At 38.4% G+C, this 18,739-nt stretch overlaps 1 protein-coding gene across 1 annotated transcript in view; it reads left to right on the top strand.

Annotated features, from left to right (window-relative positions):
• Positions 1-12,655, top strand: part of NRIP1 (nuclear receptor interacting protein 1) — a 75,201-nt gene extending 62,546 nt beyond the window's left edge. Inside the window, exon 3 of the mRNA XM_083439222.1 lies at positions 4,325-12,655. Coding sequence (XP_083295348.1) covers positions 4,677-8,186 — 3,510 coding nt within the window. The 5' untranslated portion in view covers positions 4,325-4,676 and the 3' untranslated portion in view covers positions 8,187-12,655. The remainder of the gene's footprint in view (positions 1-4,324) is intronic.
• Positions 12,656-18,739: the final 6,084 nt, after the last annotated feature.

The raw sequence follows: 18,739 nt of genomic DNA, 5'->3' as shown, positions 1-18,739 counted from the left end.
TAATTAAGACTAGAGATGACTTAAAGTTGAATTTGAATGTTATACTGATACTAACGTTAAATCATAATCTTATAGTCACATTTTCCTAATATGAAGAGCAGGCTGCTAATTTCTCAATAATTCACACAGTGTTTTTCTCCCTCATATGTACACATATAAACTCTCTGTAATGTGTTCCTCATATCGTTCCCTGTGACACTTAACACTTGGCTACTATTCTCGCCCCCACCAGTTGCTTCCATTGAAGTGCAAAATATGGGAACCATAACAGCCTTGAACAGCAGAAAGCAGTTGTTACGGCAAGTTAAATTAGCCTAAATCCACCTACCCTGTTTTGAATGTTGGTTTTGGCTAGAATGTGCAGTCCTAAGCTACGTCTGATTTAAGCATGTTATGAAAGGAAATATGGTTAACAACAATTTCCCATTTTATTCCTAGTGTTACAGGCCACCCCAATCTCTGCTGAGCGGTAACAAGATCCCAGGGGTCTTAGGCCCCTAACAAGGATTTGTGTTCCTTGGGAATGAGGTGCAGCAGAAACTGCCCTGTCTTTATGAAATGTGATTTACTTTGCACACACATTTATAACCTGAGTTTTGATGGAGGAAGTGCAGAACAACACACTGCAAGGGGGTCTCTCGTTGCTTCTCTCATAGCTTTGGCATGTTTGGGTCCAAAGCAGAAGGGGACCAGGCTCTGCGTGCAGCCTCCTCCAACCAGTGCCTTTCATTCTTCTTCCCCGAAACACCTGCTGCAAAACCTGTTTTAAAAGGATACCTTTTTTCCTGTGGTGACATCATACCCCATTACCACTGGAAACCTCCCTCTCTCAGTTCTTCTGTTCCTGTCCACTTCTTCGTTGGCAGGGAGGACAGCATCTGCATGGTCAGTTGTTCTTAATGGCCCAGTACTTGGGTCTCTTAAGGGCATCGCTAGCAACCATTTTCTGAATAGGAGGACTGGTTCAGCCTGTATTTTTCACTGGCCTAGCATCTTCCCTCCATACTCCAAATACTGGCTAAAATCTGCCAGTTAGGATTATGGGGAGTCTGCACCCCCCCCCCAATTAATAACACTATTATTAGTCATGTAAGCTGCAAATTAATTGGTTGTGAAGTTCTCATACTGAGTACAATGTTTATTCTTGGGAGAATGATTTGAATGGGAAACCTGATATTTGCAGATGTGTCAGTATTGATTTCCACTACTTAGGTAGTAAGATTCATTTCAACAACTATCATTAATAGAACAAGTAGCAAAGATAAATAGCCCTTTCTTGCTATTTTGCAATTACTTTCTTTCCGTAGCATTCATGAAGACATATATAAAACATTCTACTAAGAGCTATGGCCACAACTTTCTGATTATCTATCATGTCTTTTGCTCAAAATTGCTGACACTTTATCAACATAAATTTGATAAATTACTTAAGAGTGTGTGTCCTTAGAGTGAATGTTTAAGCTAAATAACCTTTTTCTTCCTGTACTGCATTACTGCCCCCAATCCAGAGATACGTGAGGAAAATAGTGCTTATGCAGCCTAGTCCTCTCCCAATTAAAAAAGATATTTAGTAAGAGGGCAGAAGGGTTTATTTGCCTTAGGTTCAGCCCCCTCTTCTAACCCAGAGGATGAGATCTCAGGATCACTTGATCGAGAACCAGATATGCATCAAGGATACCTATATTGTGGTGGCAACGGGGTGTGTGGAAATACTGTGGAAGTTATTTACGGTTCCAAGGACAGTAGTGTTACCACAGTTGTATATTCTAGACCCATATCATCTCAGCACTTTCAAATTTCCAAATATTAGTAGTTGACTGGTAATTATGCTGTTCTAATGTCATAAACATCACAATCTTACAAGTTTTTATTTATATCTATTTTATGTATTATCAAAACATACTAATGAAAAATCCTCCACACGAGGTCAGAGAAACTGCTGCAAGACTACCGTGAATTCTTGATGTCCTGAATTCAGATCTCTATCACTGATTCCCCCTCCCCCTTTTTTTTGACATGTTAGCAAACATAAAATAGTAGACCGCACATACAAATCACTAACTCGTATGGCAATTTATGTAGTGGATTTAGTATAATATTTGTAAGGTTTTCACTGTTTAGTAGAACTCTTAACTCATAAAAGAATTCTGTAGAAACATGTCCTTATAATTTCATTCGTTTGAAACAGCTTGACTATGTGCAGAAGTTGTTCCGCTCACACATCGTACCTTCACTTGCCTAGCAGATCTTCTTGCTCTCTTTTCCCCTACATCCCCCTGTGCACCCTCAAAGTCTGCTCCAATTCATTGGAGGACTCCCTGGAACAGATTTGGGGAGAGGAAAGACACAACTCCTTGTTTCCACAAGCCAGTATTTGAAGTGTAACTTCTAAAAAGCTGACACACTCATTTTCTCTGCTCATGGAAGTTCCCACCATGTCTTTCATGAGTCACCTCCTTTATGAATACGCATCACGCAAGCAAATCATTTGTGTGAACAGTTACGCACACATACCGGCCTCAGTTCATAACACATGAATCATTTTCGGAGTACTTATAGACATTCAGTGACAAATTTATTTTGTAGAACAATGACATTTCTCCATATTAAAATCTAGTAACTCTACAAAAGTCGGTTTAATGAGTTTTTGTTACTAATTTTTTAAAAATAGGACTTGTAACTATCTGTTTGAGGCAGAGGGAGCAGCTGGTGTTGACTATGGTGGGGACTACAGAAGGCAGAAATCAAATTAGGCCCTGAGAAGGAGAATTGGGGCAGATGAAGGTAGGAGAGCCTTAAACAGAGTAACTAGAAGTTGACATAAAAGTGGCAGATAATGCAAAGAGTCAAAGATCAAAGGCTGCAATTTGATGATACATTGCTACACATTTGTTTATACTCAAATAGCTGGATTCTAATTATTTCATAAATATTTCATTCATATCTATTGTATCCAGAGTTTAGGTACCCTGGAGGCGGTATTTTTTGTTATCAGAGTTTGTATATTATTTATTATTAACACCCACCCTTCACCAGCTGGTTTCAGTTCATGGTACAACAGTGTTAAAATTATAAATAATAAAAGTATTATTATTATTATTATTATTATTATTATTATTATTAAAAGCGGTTAAAACAGGTCACAGTCACAGGTATAGGGTGGTTTTTGTGACACTAATTTTGATGTTTATTTTCTTTGATTTTTAGCTAATTCTCATGCTCTTTAGATTAATGCTTCATTCATTAGGCACTGGCTCTTATGACTGAGATTTGTTAATAGACTTGTTTTAAAGCTATTACATCTTTTTTAAGTTAGGAAATAAATATTTATCTTGAATTTTTTAATGCTTACCATTTCCCTTTTAAAAAAACTTTATTGGCACATAAAAGTCCAGAGCAACAAAGTTAGCAGTCAGTTTTGGGTTTTTTTATGTGCCCACTCACTTGGCTGGAGAGGCAGCCCACCTTTCCATATAAATCTAGCCAATTGATTGGCTGTACAAGAAAAAGTTATTAAAATCTGCACATAGTCATACGTGGAAAGTAGCCTTTCTTGACTGTGGCCCAAATCCTTTGCTGTTCTATCCATGCCGATATATCTTTAGCCTGTTATTCTGGAAGACAGGGTACATTTAGCAGTTTGCTGGCTCCCTAAAAGCCTCCGTGTTCTTCTCTTTCACGATCATTTCCAAATGGTGACACACAATACAATGTATAGTAGTGAATACCAAAGGGTGTCCTTCTTTCTGAGATGATAATGATAACCAGTTTCACAGTAAACTCTATCTGAATCATGTATTTGTTAAGGAAGGCAGACACCAACATCAAGTGCTTGCTTTCCAGTTTCTGCCGTCATTCCGTGGCTTCATGTTGGGGCAGGGGACAGGACAGCCAAGGTGCTTCAGTTTGTCCCTGACTCTGTGCAGCCCATTGTGCCCTCCCCTCTTTTCAATGCCTGTATTGGGACATTTTGTTAACTGTAATCCAGACACAGGCAAGCTTGGCCCTCCAGATGTTTTGGAGCTACAACTCCCATCATCCATACCTAACAGGGCCAGTGGTCAGGGGTGATGGGAATTGTAGTCTCAAAACATCTGGAGGGCCGAGTTTGCCTATGCCTGCTGTAACCTATCATTTGTGTGAAGAGGGGCTTTCAAGCAACACTTTATAGGGAAACAAAAGTGCAAGGTGCTGGTTTGTTCAGGAAGAATTAGCTGATCAAAAGACTACAGAGCTGTGTGATGCGCTTCTGTTTTTGCTTGAATACAATTTTGGTACCTTCAAAATACTTTTGCTGATTTTTTTCTTCTTTTTTGCTTCATAGGAATTAAGCATGTACAATATGATGAGAAAAGACTGAAAAAAGAAAACCTCAGCTGCAGAAATCTACTAGAAGAATATGAATATGTTTCCTCTGGAACCATGTTTTAAATAAGTCAATCTGGATCACCTTCATAAATGCATGTGCATACCGCAGCAGAGATGCATAAAAATGGAACTTTTAGTTTTCCACAAAAACTTAATGAGAGAATCAATCAAGGACTACTGCACCTGTTCTGCATCACATTTTGTAGGCAACAGTAGACTTGCTTATTAATCTGAATCTCAGTTCACCAATAACAAGTTAGTCCTTAAAGTGAATAAAAAGGGAGCCTTTGTGGATACTTGTATTGAACATGACTCATGGAGAAGAGCTTGTCTCTGAGATGCACCAGGATTCCGTTGTTCTAACTTACCTAGAGGGATTACTAATGCATCAAGCAGCAGGAGGTTCGGGTTCTGCGGTTGACAAAAAGCCTGTTGGGCCTGGTGCAGAAGATCAGAACTTCAGGGTTTCTGGAAATACATCTCCCAGCTGTCAGAGAGATGGTTCAGTTGCTAACACACATACATATCAAGGTTCTGGCATGCTGCATCACAAAAAGGCAAGGCTATTGCAGTCTTCTGAAGACTGGAATGCAGCAAAGAGAAGACGCTTGTCTGATTCTATTGTGGATTTAAATGGGAAAAAAGAAGCTTTGTTAGCTGGCATGGTTGAAAATGTGCCTAAAGGCAAACAGGATAGCACATTACTGGCCTCTTTGCTTCAGTCATTCAGCTCTAGGCTGCAGAGCGTTGCTTTGTCACAACAGATTAGGCAGAGCCTCAAGGAGCAAGGGTATTCCCTTAGCCAGGATTCTCTGCAAGTTGAGAAAGACTTAAGGTGCTATGGTGTTGCATCCAGTCACTTGAAGACTCTCCTGAAGAAGAGCAAAGCAAAAGATGAAAAGCTGGAGACTGGTCTGCCTGAGCTAACAGCTAATCTGGTTAAAGATCGGTTTATAGAATCTTCGCATACAGGACAAAGTGGTTCCAAGGTGATGAGTGAGTCGTTGTCTTGTGCTGCAAGATTACAAGCTGTTGCAAGCATGGTGGAAAAAAGGTCTAGTCCTGCTACGTCTCCTAAACCCAGTGTGGCTTGTAGTCAGCTAGCCTTGCTTCTTTCAAGTGAAGCGCACTTGCAGCAGTACTCCAGAGAACATGCTCTAAAAGCACAAAATGCAAGTCAAATTGCAAGTGAGAGACTTGCTGCTATGGCAAGATTAAAAGAAAGTGTTCCGAAAGATGTTGGCCATTTCAAACTGTCAAAAGGAATTGAAAGCCATCCTAATGGTCAGGTAAGATCTTCAACCAAATCAATAACCAACAAAAGCAATATGACACATTTTCAGAGTCCTATGGGGGTAATTCATTCATCTCCTAAAAGCATAGGCTACAAAACAACGATGGAAAAAAATCATATGAAACCACCTACCAACAGTAGTTTACTTTTACATCTCCTTAAAAATCACAGTGCTACTAAGCAGACTAAAGGATATGAACAGAATGAAAGGTCCAGTATTTTTGAGGAGAGTAGTACACCAACTACGGTTGATGAGTATTCCGACAACAATCCAAGTTTTACAGAAGATGACAGCAGTGATGATGAAAGTTCTCATTCTAATTGTCTTCCTATAGACTTATCTTTCAAACAGAAAACAAATAAACCAGATTCTGCGCAGCCAGCTTCTCTAGACAATTTAACCCAATCCATACTTCACAACTGGGATTCAAAAGTTCCTTGTCTAGAAAATGTAGAAGAGAAAAGTCCCTCTAAAAATGCAAAACTCAATCCACATCAGAAAGTAACTTTGCTTCAGTTATTACTTGGCCATAAAAATGAAGACAATGTTGAGAAAATCACAGAAACTGAGAGTGCATTAGTTTCAGCTGATGTGACAAAATTTAATTTAGCAATGGGTAACAGAACTCCTATGACAGATTGCTCTAGTACAAATCAAATTACTCCAATAAACACTCCTCCTCTGCTAAATTCTACACAAGCGGATTCCCCCATCAACCTTTCACACCATTCTCCTTTATTGGTCAAACATAATTCACCACCATACACTTGCATCATACAGCCTGAAAGACTAATTAATCCAGCTTCTAAACACTTGATAGATCTTACAGTACACAAAGAAATTCAAGGAACTAAACAGAGCAGAAATGAAACTGTACAAACAAATCCATCTTTTAGTGCAAGTAAACTTTTGCAAAACTTAGCTCAATGTGGGATGCAGTCTTCCATGTCAATAGATGAGCAAAGGCAGACAGGCAAACAAATGATGACTCTAAACCCAGAGAAACCAGTTGGATTGATAGATGGATTAAATAGCTCCCTGATTACTAATGCATCAGGTGCACTTGAAGAAAACAAAATTGTCAGTAGTCAGCCTCTACCAGCTGAACAAAGATTTCCCAGTTCAGAAATCCAGAATCTACTTGAAAGACGCACTGTCCTCCAACTGCTTCTGGGAACCTCCAACAAAGGTATGACTGAAACAAAGGAGAGGATGCATTCAAAAGAAGAGAGTTTACAAGACCCGACAGAAAAGGCTTTGAATGAACAAATATTGACTGTAAAAATAAAAGCTGAACCTTCTGAGGAATCAAATGCCCTTCAGAATCCAAATGCACAGCAAGTAAGGGAAAGTGTTAGCAAGAAATATCATGGAATAGCTCATTCATTAGAGAGACATTCAGCTACTTCTCCAGCATCAGAGGAATTTAAACCCAACCCTCTCTCACCTCAAGGCTTTTCTTTTTCAAAGAATGGCCTACTAAGTCGATTGCTGAGGCAGAGTCAAGATAGCTATTCTGCAGATGAACTGGACAGGAGCCACAGAAATGCGGAACAGACTTTTGTGGAATCAAAAAGCCCCAGCACAGTCCCAAAGAAGAGGAAGCTGCATCCTGAACCTTCAGAAGGTCATTTGAAATTGCTAAAAGGTAACAAAGGTAACATATCTGATGTTGCAAACAATCATAAGTGTTCTGCAGATGCCTTGTATGGTCCTGGACTCAACCAGAAAGAATTGAAATTTAGCAGAACTGATGTTGAATTAAAATACCCTTCAGGTCACGGTTCAAATAATGAAAGTGAAAATAGGAGTTGGTCTAGAGAAAGCAAAGGATTTAACGTGTTGAAACAACTGCTTCTGTCAGAAAATTGTGAAAAAGACGTGCCTCAGCATAGGAATAATTCAGCAGTAACTGATGGCAAAAAGAAAGGAACAAAAAATAACCTCACAAATAACAGCAAAACTGAATTCAGTGTCCCTTCAGTACATACGCTAATGGGGAATCCTGGACAGCAAACCAATTGTTTGGATCACCGAACATTTCAGTATTCAGTTGCAATGAGGAGTCCTGCCAGTTCTCCCTTCACTGAACATTTGGGAGGCACAGTTTCATCAAAACCTGAATGTGACCAGTTTAGTGTTTGCCATGTACCTAGAGAAAGGGGGCCTATAAAATGGGTCATCACAGATACGGACAAAAATGAACATGAGCGAGATTCCCCAAGACTGACCAAAACTAATCCTATATTATATTACATGTTACAGAAAGGTGGGAATTCCATTAATATTCAGGAAGCACATGGCAAAGATGTTTGGAGTGATACGTCATTTACAGAACATTCATCTGTTGTCACATTTAAGAAAGAGTTATCGCCTGTTGCAGAATGTAAAATGCCATTTCATAATGTAAGAAATACTTACAGTAGTCACTCAAGTAATAAAGTGTCCCTTCAACACAATGTGAATGGAAATGTATACGGACTCTTAGACAAAGTATTAACAATTAAAAAAGAACCAGAGTAAATTATAATCATATTAGAAGTGTTTACAGTCAGGTTTAAATCTTTGCTTTTTTTAAAAAAAAACGTGTTGTATAAATCTAGCATGATTTGAGAAAAGCATGGTATAACTGAAACATGGTTTTGTTTGATGAATTTTTCTGCTGATATTTAAAATACATGTAGCAATTTTTTATTTTTTTATTTTGCTTTACAGGAAATTTGTCACCAGGCACCTATCATCACAAGTTGTTAGTTACATCAAAATTCATAAGAAAACTGACTGCTGGTGTTTGTGCAAAGGTTTAAAACCATGGGGTTCAGCTTCCTGATATGTTTCCAAATCATACAAATGATGGCAGATGATCTTCCTGTGGACCTTGGATGTCATGTATATGATTTATTCTTATTTTTAAAAATTATTATTATTACTTTTTATTATTATTTCTTGAATTTGGTCAGTCGCTTTATCTTGCCTAGGGCAACCCAAAGCAACTTACAAACAAAAATCCCCACATAAATTAAAAGACATCCCAATTCTAAAAGGCCACAGATAGCTAAAGGCCTGGTTATATATAAAAGTTTTTGCCTGGCGCCTCAGGATTTATTCCTTCCCCTTCACCAGCAGGTCCCAGTTAAAAACATGGCAGGAAGCTGAACCACTTGGGTGGAATTATTTACAAATATCTGAGCCAGTGTAGGGGGGAAATACAGAGGTAGCAGCAATTATTCTGGGTTATGTATTATAAAAAGGTACTTATTTGGAACTACTAGTATTACACATGCAATGCATAAAGCTGACACTGCTGGCAGAGTGTTTTGCAGCATTCCATCCTGTCGCATGATATATTTTCCTTTTTGAAACTCTTAAGCACTGGGGCAGTATAACTTTGTGTTTTCATACATGTATGAAATGTGAAGAACCCCTTTTTTTGTAAATGGAACACCAAGACCAAGGCATTAGTCTACTCTAGCATATTAGTAATCATCCTCAGTGTTAACTGGAGAAATGTATAGAAATGAAACCTTTGGGTGCTTCCTAATGGCTTTTGATTGCATTTTAATATCTGGGAGAACCACAAGAAATATCTTATGTATTTTCTCTAGTTGCATTTGGAGAATGCCTTCCCTAGACACTCAGCTGAAATAAATATAAAACCTGGGCTATGAGTTTATAAAGCAAAATCCTGGTAGCAAAATATGTCCCTCAGCCACTTTCATTTTCTCCCCATTTATGCTTGGTGAAGGAACACATTAGTGAACTTTGGATTTTCCAGAATCAATGTTGCATTTTGTTTAAGAGAGAAAAAAGAATAGGTAACGCATCACGTTGGTATCTTTTCCCATCAGCTCAGTCTTGCTTTACAGTATGAGCACTACTGAAGTATTGAAAATGCTGACATGTTTAGAAGGCTTTTTGGTTAGAAGGTGGCATATGTTTTGATATTAGTGGTCAGTGAAAAGATTGTTTGTGGTAAATTAATTAATATTTAATAAACCAGAATTAAGGGAGATGAAGTAAATTGAAAGAATGGAATGGCAGTTTTTAAAAGTTCTGTTTATCGCTCTCCAACTTCTTAGACAAAATTTACCTAAGTAGGATATTTTGAGTTTGTACTGAATTTTAGTTTCAGTAAAACCTGTGTCTACTGCAGTGCTTTTAAACATGTAGCAGTCTAACTCAGAAGATCAGTTAAGCTGTGATCCTATACACTAGGGTTGTAGAACAGGATTCCCCCACCCATGAACCATGTTGATAAGTGGGTATGGCTGCAAAGCCTAATTTGGCTAATGGGCCTAAGCCCCTGCCCCCCAAAAACCCTTATACACACATGGGAATAAGTCAGTTGTAAAGCTATATAATTCAAACTTCTTTATTTTGTCACTGAACACCTTTTCTCTTTACCCTGGTAGAGAAATGCATTAGAAATATTTGTTCCAGCTGTTAGTCTACAGAGTATCACAGCTTTATTATTATTATTTACATTATATAATTAATACTAATATTTTAAAAAGTGTGTGTGTGTGTGTGTGTGAGTGAGAGAGAGATTGTGAATGACAGACCAAGTAGATTCATAGCCCTGGAGGAAATACAAATTTATAGGAAAATTCCAGTGCAAATTGGCATGAAAAAATTGGCTGAAGCTCTGTTGTATCCCACCATTTAGTCATTCTGTTCCTGTTGCCAATGGCGCCTTCAGGTGTACTTTAATTTCATGACAAACAACTGTTAGCTTATATCAGGGATTGATATCTTGGTATAATCATAGACACTGCATTTCTATATTCTAAATTAGGAAGATACTCTAGTGGATGGTGGGCTTTTCATCACAGATGCTAGAGATGACAATTCTGATAGTTAACAGTTTACATATTCCTCTTGGGAGTTATTTGCACAAATATTTTAAGAGCTCAGCTTAACTGTATTTATAGACAAATACACATTGCAGATTAATTTTCCCCATAGTGAACCTTATAATGACAGCAGTTCAGCTGGTACATTTCATCTCAGTAATGTATTTCATTGACACCACAAATCTCAATAACGGGGTAGAACACATTATTTCAAAAAGATTTTAGATATGTAATTACCTGCCTTAACCAGTAAAATGTAATTTAGGAAACAAGGTGGGGCAAGACCATGCTTTGCTTGTAACCATGTTACATAATTCTGAATACAAAGCACACACCTGCCAGGTATACATCAGTGTAATATGTGACACAGGATCAATTTATACACTATGATGCATAGCTATGTGCTTAAACCTGAGACTTTGATCTGCCCCAATTGTGTGTAAAATAGGGGACTGATGGCAACATGCAGGTACACCTACACTTAGCCCCTCGCTGTTCTCCAAAGGCTTCTTTCAGCAGGACTTTAATCCATCAGTCTACCTGGAAGAGGAAGAAGAGGAAAAACTAAAAGGGGGGGGAGTTCTGGGTTTCTCAACCACTAACCCCTTTTCGTTCAAAGTGGAGGCCCAGCCCCCATTTTACATGAGTAGAGGCAGATTTAAATTCATGGACCTGCAACTTTGTAGTTGCAACTAGAGACCTGTATTGGTACAGTTGAAAGGATGAATGAAATTAAGAGTTTCATCGTAAGGACAGAAGAAAAAATAATTCGCTGTCTTGCCACATAGTATGAAAGAGGAAAAATATGGACCTGTGTCGGAACATTTTTCTCGTTTCATTCTGTAAAGGCAAACACAAATTAGAACTTCAGAAAAACATGGGCACTATATTTTACTAGAGAAAATGACTTAAAGCAGCAATCCTTTCCTCACTTAGAAGTAAACCCAATTGAGCACAGTGGGTCTTGCATCTAAATAGACATGGGTAGGATTGGGTGGCACATTTGGAATCCTATGCCTGCTTACCTGAAAGGAAATCTGATGGAATTCAGTAAAACCTCTGAGCATGTTTAGGATTACCTTGAAAACCCATTTCTGTAAGAGCAGTTCATCTCTGAAGATAGAAAGGGAAATCAGCCATGTATTTACTTCTTAAGCTATATATTTTTAAAAAATAGATTATAAAGTGCTTAATTTACATTTTTTTGAAATAAATGATTTAAGTTTCCCCCAGCAAAACATCAGTGAAATGTGATAGAGCAGTCATTAATGACAACAAAATGTTGCCAGTTTATCTCTGCTGCATTTTAGTTGAGTAAACTGGTAAGTTATATTTTATATATATGTATATGTATACATATGTAAATATATAGACTTGTTACACATACATGTTGAAATTGATTTTTAAAAAAGTGATGTAAATAGTGGTTTCTTTAATGAAAAAATACATATTTTGTATTCTATCTAATGCAAAGGAAAAAAACATTTTAATCTTTTTGTTATGTATATTCCATATATTAAATGTAAATATGATCACATAGGTTTAAATTTTTTTGCATGTATGTATACAGTTGCAAGTCTGGAAGAATGTATAGAAAATGTTTTATTTAATATTGTAATTACCTGCTGCATGAAAAATGCATGGGAGACCCTATGCATCTCTGCAATGGCAAATATGTCTTAAGTCAAACCAGATGTTTATCAAACACAATTGTATTCTGTTTCTGGACATGACTTCTGCTGTGGTATTTTAGCTTTGTGAAAGAATGTGCTTCAAATGAAAGGGTCTGGGGGGAAAGTCAATCTTTTTTTCCTTTTCATTTTTTAAAACGTAAAGAGCACCTCCCCACCCCCAACAGCAAACATTAACGTTTTGTTATTCCATTTCAAACCACTGCAATTCTATTCTGGTATTGCTAGATGTGCAATACTGGTTTCGTTACCACACACAAGAATTCTGGGGTTTATGCAATCTTTTCGTTGTGGAATTTCACTAATTTAACTGTTCTCATTTTTATTAGGAAATGATTTATTCATGTGATGTCACAAAACTGTACATACTGCAGTGTGAGGTTTTTTTTAATTCTTTCAGTGTTTACTTCCTACAGAAAATTTGAATAAATGACAAAAATGCATTGACTTTGAAGTTCTAATCTATTTATTGTCCAGCCAGTAAGTAGGCTAACAATGCTTGCTCAAAAGTTCCCCTGATGGTGTGTGTTTGCTTGAAGATCAGCGATTTCTATTCAGTTACAGCTGTGCATATTTGTGGTAGCCACATGCATAAGTCCCAGGTATAGGCTATACATACAATCCATACCGCATCCCATTCCTCCTAGATCAGGAACTCACAAGCAGTCCAACTTATTCCATGGAGTCCCATGGAGTCCATCCCATGGAGTCCATCCAGAGTAAGAGCTTGGCCTGTGTTCTTTTAGCCCTATGATTATTCAATCAACCAGCTAATCTACCTTCATTTTACTAGTCTGTGCTTCTGAGCACAGTTGTATTAGTATGAGCAAGATGAATTGTGCCACCATTTGCAACAAATTCAGCTCCTGCCCTCTAATTCAAGCATGATTCCCCTTCAAAGTACTTGGAGTGGACCTCTTATCATCTGCTGCTGCTTCATAGCCACCAAAAGTAGATGTCAGAGGTGTCATTTATTCTTCAGGTGACCATTGCTATGCATACGGTCAAGTCTTTGTGATCATCATATGGGGCTAGAAGATGATGCTTTCCTTCTGTTTTGCAGCGTTCTAATTTTGCAGTTATTCTGCAAAACCACCAAATGCAAAAAAAGAGAGAAGTGATCACTGAAATGGAATGGTTTGACTGAGCTAGATTCTAGGCACCCCAATTTTGAGAAGCAGAGGTGTACAAAACAGTTTCTGGGCTCAGGAGGCTTTATCCGAATGAAATAAAACTGAGTAAAGTTGTGTGTCTCTGAATGCAGACACACACAGTGCATCCATTTACAGTGCAGTTCTTTCTTTAAGGTATGCACCACCATTGATATTCAGTAGATTACCAGAGTGGGGTCAAGATGCATGGCTCAAGTTCAGCTATTCGCTTGTACAACAGGTCTCAGAAAAAATCGTACCAGCATATAAAGATACAGTTTGCCACAAATTTTGCATATAGGCAACTCCCCACTAGCGCAGGGTTTATGTTCTGAGGCACTGTGCATTTAAGCGAAATGTGTATATTGGGAACACCATTGAAACTGCTTTCTCTGCATAGGCCTCACAGGTTGGTGGAAGGCCTCCTGGGATTGAATTTGCAAAGGCTTGTGGGATTGCTAGGTCCTGTCATCACACCATTTTTGCCCTTTCTGCACTCTAGTCACTTCTGGCTTTTGCACATACTGAACACACACAAAATGGTCATTGCCTATACTTAAAAACACCAGTGATTTTAATTCAGTCAGATTTGGAAATCAATGGGGTTTAATCGTGGTTTATTCTAGACTGAATTGTGGCTAATCTATATACTGATACGAAACGCTCAAGAGTGTTTCTTCACACCTAAATATTTTAATTGCATTTTAATAACAATCAGGTTTCTGAAATTAAAAGTTAAAGAAAAATAAATTCAAGCAAAATAAAAACAGATACATTGTCACAACTTGTGACAACTCTCATATTGATCCTTACGTAGCCAAAACAGCATGACCCACACAATAGAATGAGGCATCAGCAGACTCGGGGAAACCTTGAGGTCTGCACAAGAACCAAAAAAAGAAGAAAGGAATTGAGGAAAAAACCCTTTTTGGCTGGGGAAAAAACCCAAAACAGTCCGATGAGAACAGAGTATGCTCAGTGGCCTTGAAATACTGGCTCACTGTTGGAAGTGGGCAAGAGTGGAAAACTGAAAGAGGGTGAATGGAATGCAGAATTCTGGGGAAACACTCCTGCTGAAGCCTTGAATAGGAGCACTGCACATCATATTACTGAAATCTTGAATTGGAACCCGTTTCTGCCTGCAAGTGAGCAATTTTCTTCCTCTTCCCCTCCTAAGCAGACACCTCTCTGGAGCACATAGTTCCAGGGGCAATATGAGCGTGCACAGCCTTTAGTTTTAAGTGACCATGTGGTCCATTTATATGATGATCTGTTTATATGATGATCCAGCATGCACACTCTGTTCTTGGCACATCACATTGGTTGGGTAGCTATGTAAAATACTGAACAGGAGAAGAAATGTGTGGCTAGGGAAGCAGATATACATGAATATTACTTCACAGGCCACTCAAGACAGCATTTCTGAAATGATGCAACAACAATATTTTTAAATAAGTGTATCTACAAAGTTCCTCCTAGTTTATCTCCTATGGGATATGATTTAAACACCAACGGAGGAAAACATAGCTGCTTTGATTCGCCTTGACAATCAATAAGGAGCTTAGGGAATTTCACACAGATTTGGAAATGTACCTTGGAAGAAGCGCATAAATGAACTTGTACCCCTGTCATATTAAAGGAGTTTATTGCTCTTCAGGGAAGTCTTAATACTCTGTTAATTGAGAAGGCGGAAGATCATTTGCACTTGACTGCACAGTATTACTACGAATGTTATAATAAATGGAGTAAACTTTAGCTCTCATGCTAGCTAGAGTAACATTTCACAAGGAAAGCTTAATAAAATAGCCAAAGGCAGTGTTTGTTTTTGATTAGCTGATACCGACTTCAGTGTTTTGAACTTCTGTTACAATTCATTGGTATATATTGTAACACAACTGAGAGTAGATTTGGTTTAACCACTGAAGTGAAAGGCACCCAGCCACAACTATTCCCCTCCCAGCCCCCCAAAAACAGAAATCTTGAGTTGTGGAGTGAGGTGATAATGTCTCAAATGTAAAGTGTAACCATTTCTGTAAGCATGCTGGTATCTTAGCTGGAGATAATTGGTCTAGTTTCATTCAAATTTGCACCCCAGAGATTAAAGCAGAAAGACCATAGACTAAAGATTATAACTGAAATGAATTAAATAGTTTATTGATAAATAATATAGAAACAGTAGATAATAAAAATTAGTGGCCCAAATGACTCCAGAAGTACAGAAAAGAAATTCAATCCAAGCACTCCAATGCAAGCCAAACACTAAGAGTAAACTATAAAGGAATCAAGTGTTGATATGCATAAAGAATGAGAACTATAATGAAGCAATGTGGTGGCGATTTATTTCATTCCTATACCACTTTATATTTTTAAGAAAAATATCTCAAAGGGCTTTACAACACATTTAAATATCCAATGAAACAATCCAGAATAAAGCATTACTGGAGAAAGTTAACTATAAAGTATTCATTCAAAGCAGCATAATTAACAGGAAACTAAACTATTATCTTAAAGATTTCAAAATAAAACATTACAAAGGAGGTCAACTACAGAATCCACATCTAACACAGCCAAGTTAACAGCAAAAATTATCTTGAATGTTTCAAAAGAAAACATTACTCAATGATGTCAGATATAAAATGTAAAACAGCATAATTAAGAAGAGAATAACATATCATCATAAGCACAGAACATACCTGCTGCTGTTGCTGCCCAACCTGCCAATGGAGGTTCATGGTGGGCAGTGGCTGTGGAAGTTCAGGCTTGATGACCTGGGTCTGCACTAAGAGACAACCAAGATGGTCTCTGGCCTCTTCAACAGGTGCAGGTTTTGTAGCTGGAGTCAGTCAGAGCCCTGCCACCCCAAGCCAGGTGGGAAAAGGCCTGCAAGGCAGGGGGCAAGTCCCTCAGGACTCACAGCTAAGATGGTCAGTTGATTGACTGCATGGTTGGTTGGTTGGTTGGTTGGTTGGTTGATTGCCATGTCTTACATTATCTCCTCCTGATATTTCCTCCAGCCCATCAAGTTTAAAAGCATCCTTAGTGTTTTAGCATTAAGTCTGAAAGAGAGAAAAACATACCTACCAATCCAATATAGCAGATCAACAAGTTCAGAAATCTCTGCTTCTGGCAAAGCAGGAATAGAAAAACCAAAGAAAGATGAAGGGATGAGAAAAGGGAAGGAAATAACAATAGCCTAGCACATGGGTCACCAATGTGGTGCCTAGAGACACAAAAGGTTTTTCCTGGGGCCTGCAGGGGAAATTAGGCTGAAAAGAAGGCCTAATTGGCATCACAAGGGTGATTTCAGGGTGCTACAGCTGTGGAAGGGATGAGTTAAGTCTCCCCTCCTCCCTGTAAACCTCCCCCCCCCATTAAAAACCCCTCCCTCCACATTTAGATCTCTAAATCTGCAATCATCACCAGATCCTGAAGCCACAAGTAATTAAGCTTGCCTAATCTCAGAAGAAACTGAGTTCCATAGTTGTGGGGCTACTATGGAAAAACCCCTGCCACAAGTGCCTGCCTGCTATGCAGGCTACAAGATACTGTGAGTCTAATTCTATGTACATTCTGCAGTGAATAGTGTCTCCCAGCATGGGATTTGTTCCTGTTTCCTTGGAAGAGGTAATGAAGCCCTGTGAATAGAATATCCACATCTAAATGAATGAAGCACACATTAAGCAACTGAATAGCTCCAAAATAACAAAGTTCTGATGAATGTGAAAGTGCTTTGGATTATTCATGATCTAGTTGATTCCTGCTTTGCAGCAGGTTGGTCTAAATGACCCTTGAGGTCCCTTCGAACCCTACAATTCTATGATTCTATGTCAGCATCACATCCTGGTTCATATCAAATGAAGTGATTTGGCTTATTATTTTTCTAGATTAGTTTCTCCATGTGCAATTCTCCAGGGAAATATATTTATAAATTTTGCTTTCAGTCTTCATTAATACTGTTTTTCGCATAATTAGATGTGTATGCTTAAAATATCTACTGACCTTGTCATTTTCGTTTATCCAGTTCCCAGTAGAATAGACCAGAGCCTTGAAATGTTGATTTATTTGGAGGAAGTGAAGCTAAAGTCTCAAAAAAGCTCTACTGTAATCCCTGTACCAGGGATTCCAAAACAATCACATATGGTCCGGCAGTCATCCGTAAACATATTAAACATAACTGGATACTTTTTCTTGAAAAGTGTCACCTAAATATAGGTAGAGCTTGCATGCCCTTGGAAGCAGGATTTTGCGGACATACCTCTAGTGAGATTGGAAATTGTGCAGACAATTGTGAAACCCCATTGATTGGTTACAAGGAAGTCACATTTAATTATTTATAAAGTACAATATGGTTGAAGAGTAATAAAAATGGTTTTTGCATGCTATTATATAACTATGCAGAGTAAGAATGGTTAATAAGACATCGTACCAGCAAATCCACCCACATATTATTTAGCTACTGTTGCAGTTAAACAGTATTAAACAGCCTTAAACAGTAAGGCTTCCACCAAGGAATTCTGGGAGTTGTAGTTTTTTAAGGGTGCTGAGGAGAGCCCTATTCCCTAATATAACAACAACAACAACAACAACAACAACAACAACAACAACAACATCAACATATTTATATGCTACCCATCTGACTGGGTTGCCCCAGGTACTCTGGGCAGCTCCCAACAAAAAATTGTAAAAAACACAACACCTCACACACTACAAACTTCCTTGAATAGGGCTGCCTTCAGATGTCTATGGAAGGTCATATAATTATTTATTTCTTTGATATCTGATGGGAAGGTGTTCCACAGAGTGGGTGCAACTATAGAGAAGGCCCTCTGCCTGGTTCCCTTCATTTCTCTCAGTGAGAGAACCACCAGAATGCCCTCGGAGCTGGATCTTAGTGTCTGGGCTGTACGATGTGGGTGGAAACGCTTCTTCAGGTATACAGGGCCGAAGTCATTTAGGGCTTTAAAGGCTAGCACCAACGGTTTGAATTGTGCTCAGAAATGGGAGCCAATGTAATTCTTTTAGGACCACTGTTATATGGTCCCTTCACTGAGCCACAATTCTCAGAGTGCTTTAACAATCAATACCTCTTCACAGGAAACTGGCAATTGTAGTGCTGTGAGGGTGGTGTCCTAACAACTCTTAGCATCCTTAACATAATGCAGCTCCCAGGATTCTTTGTCCATGACAGCTTGAAGTGGTCTCATAGTGCTTTAAACATATGGTGTGAATGTGGCCCTAATTTCTGTTCAGCCATGACTATTTTTAACTTTTCCCTGCAAGCACCAGTAGCAGTCAATGATCCGAAGCTTCATTGCCAGAGAACTACACAACTCAATGGAGTCATACTACATATTATGAAGGGGCGAACTTGCCATTGGAGT

Source organism: Podarcis tiliguerta, assembly GCF_965153285.1.
Source record: "Podarcis tiliguerta genome assembly, chromosome: 4".
Taxonomy (NCBI): domain Eukaryota; kingdom Metazoa; phylum Chordata; class Lepidosauria; order Squamata; family Lacertidae; genus Podarcis; species Podarcis tiliguerta.
Note: the sequence above shows the minus strand (reverse complement) of the source record. Positions and strands in the feature narration are given on the sequence as shown.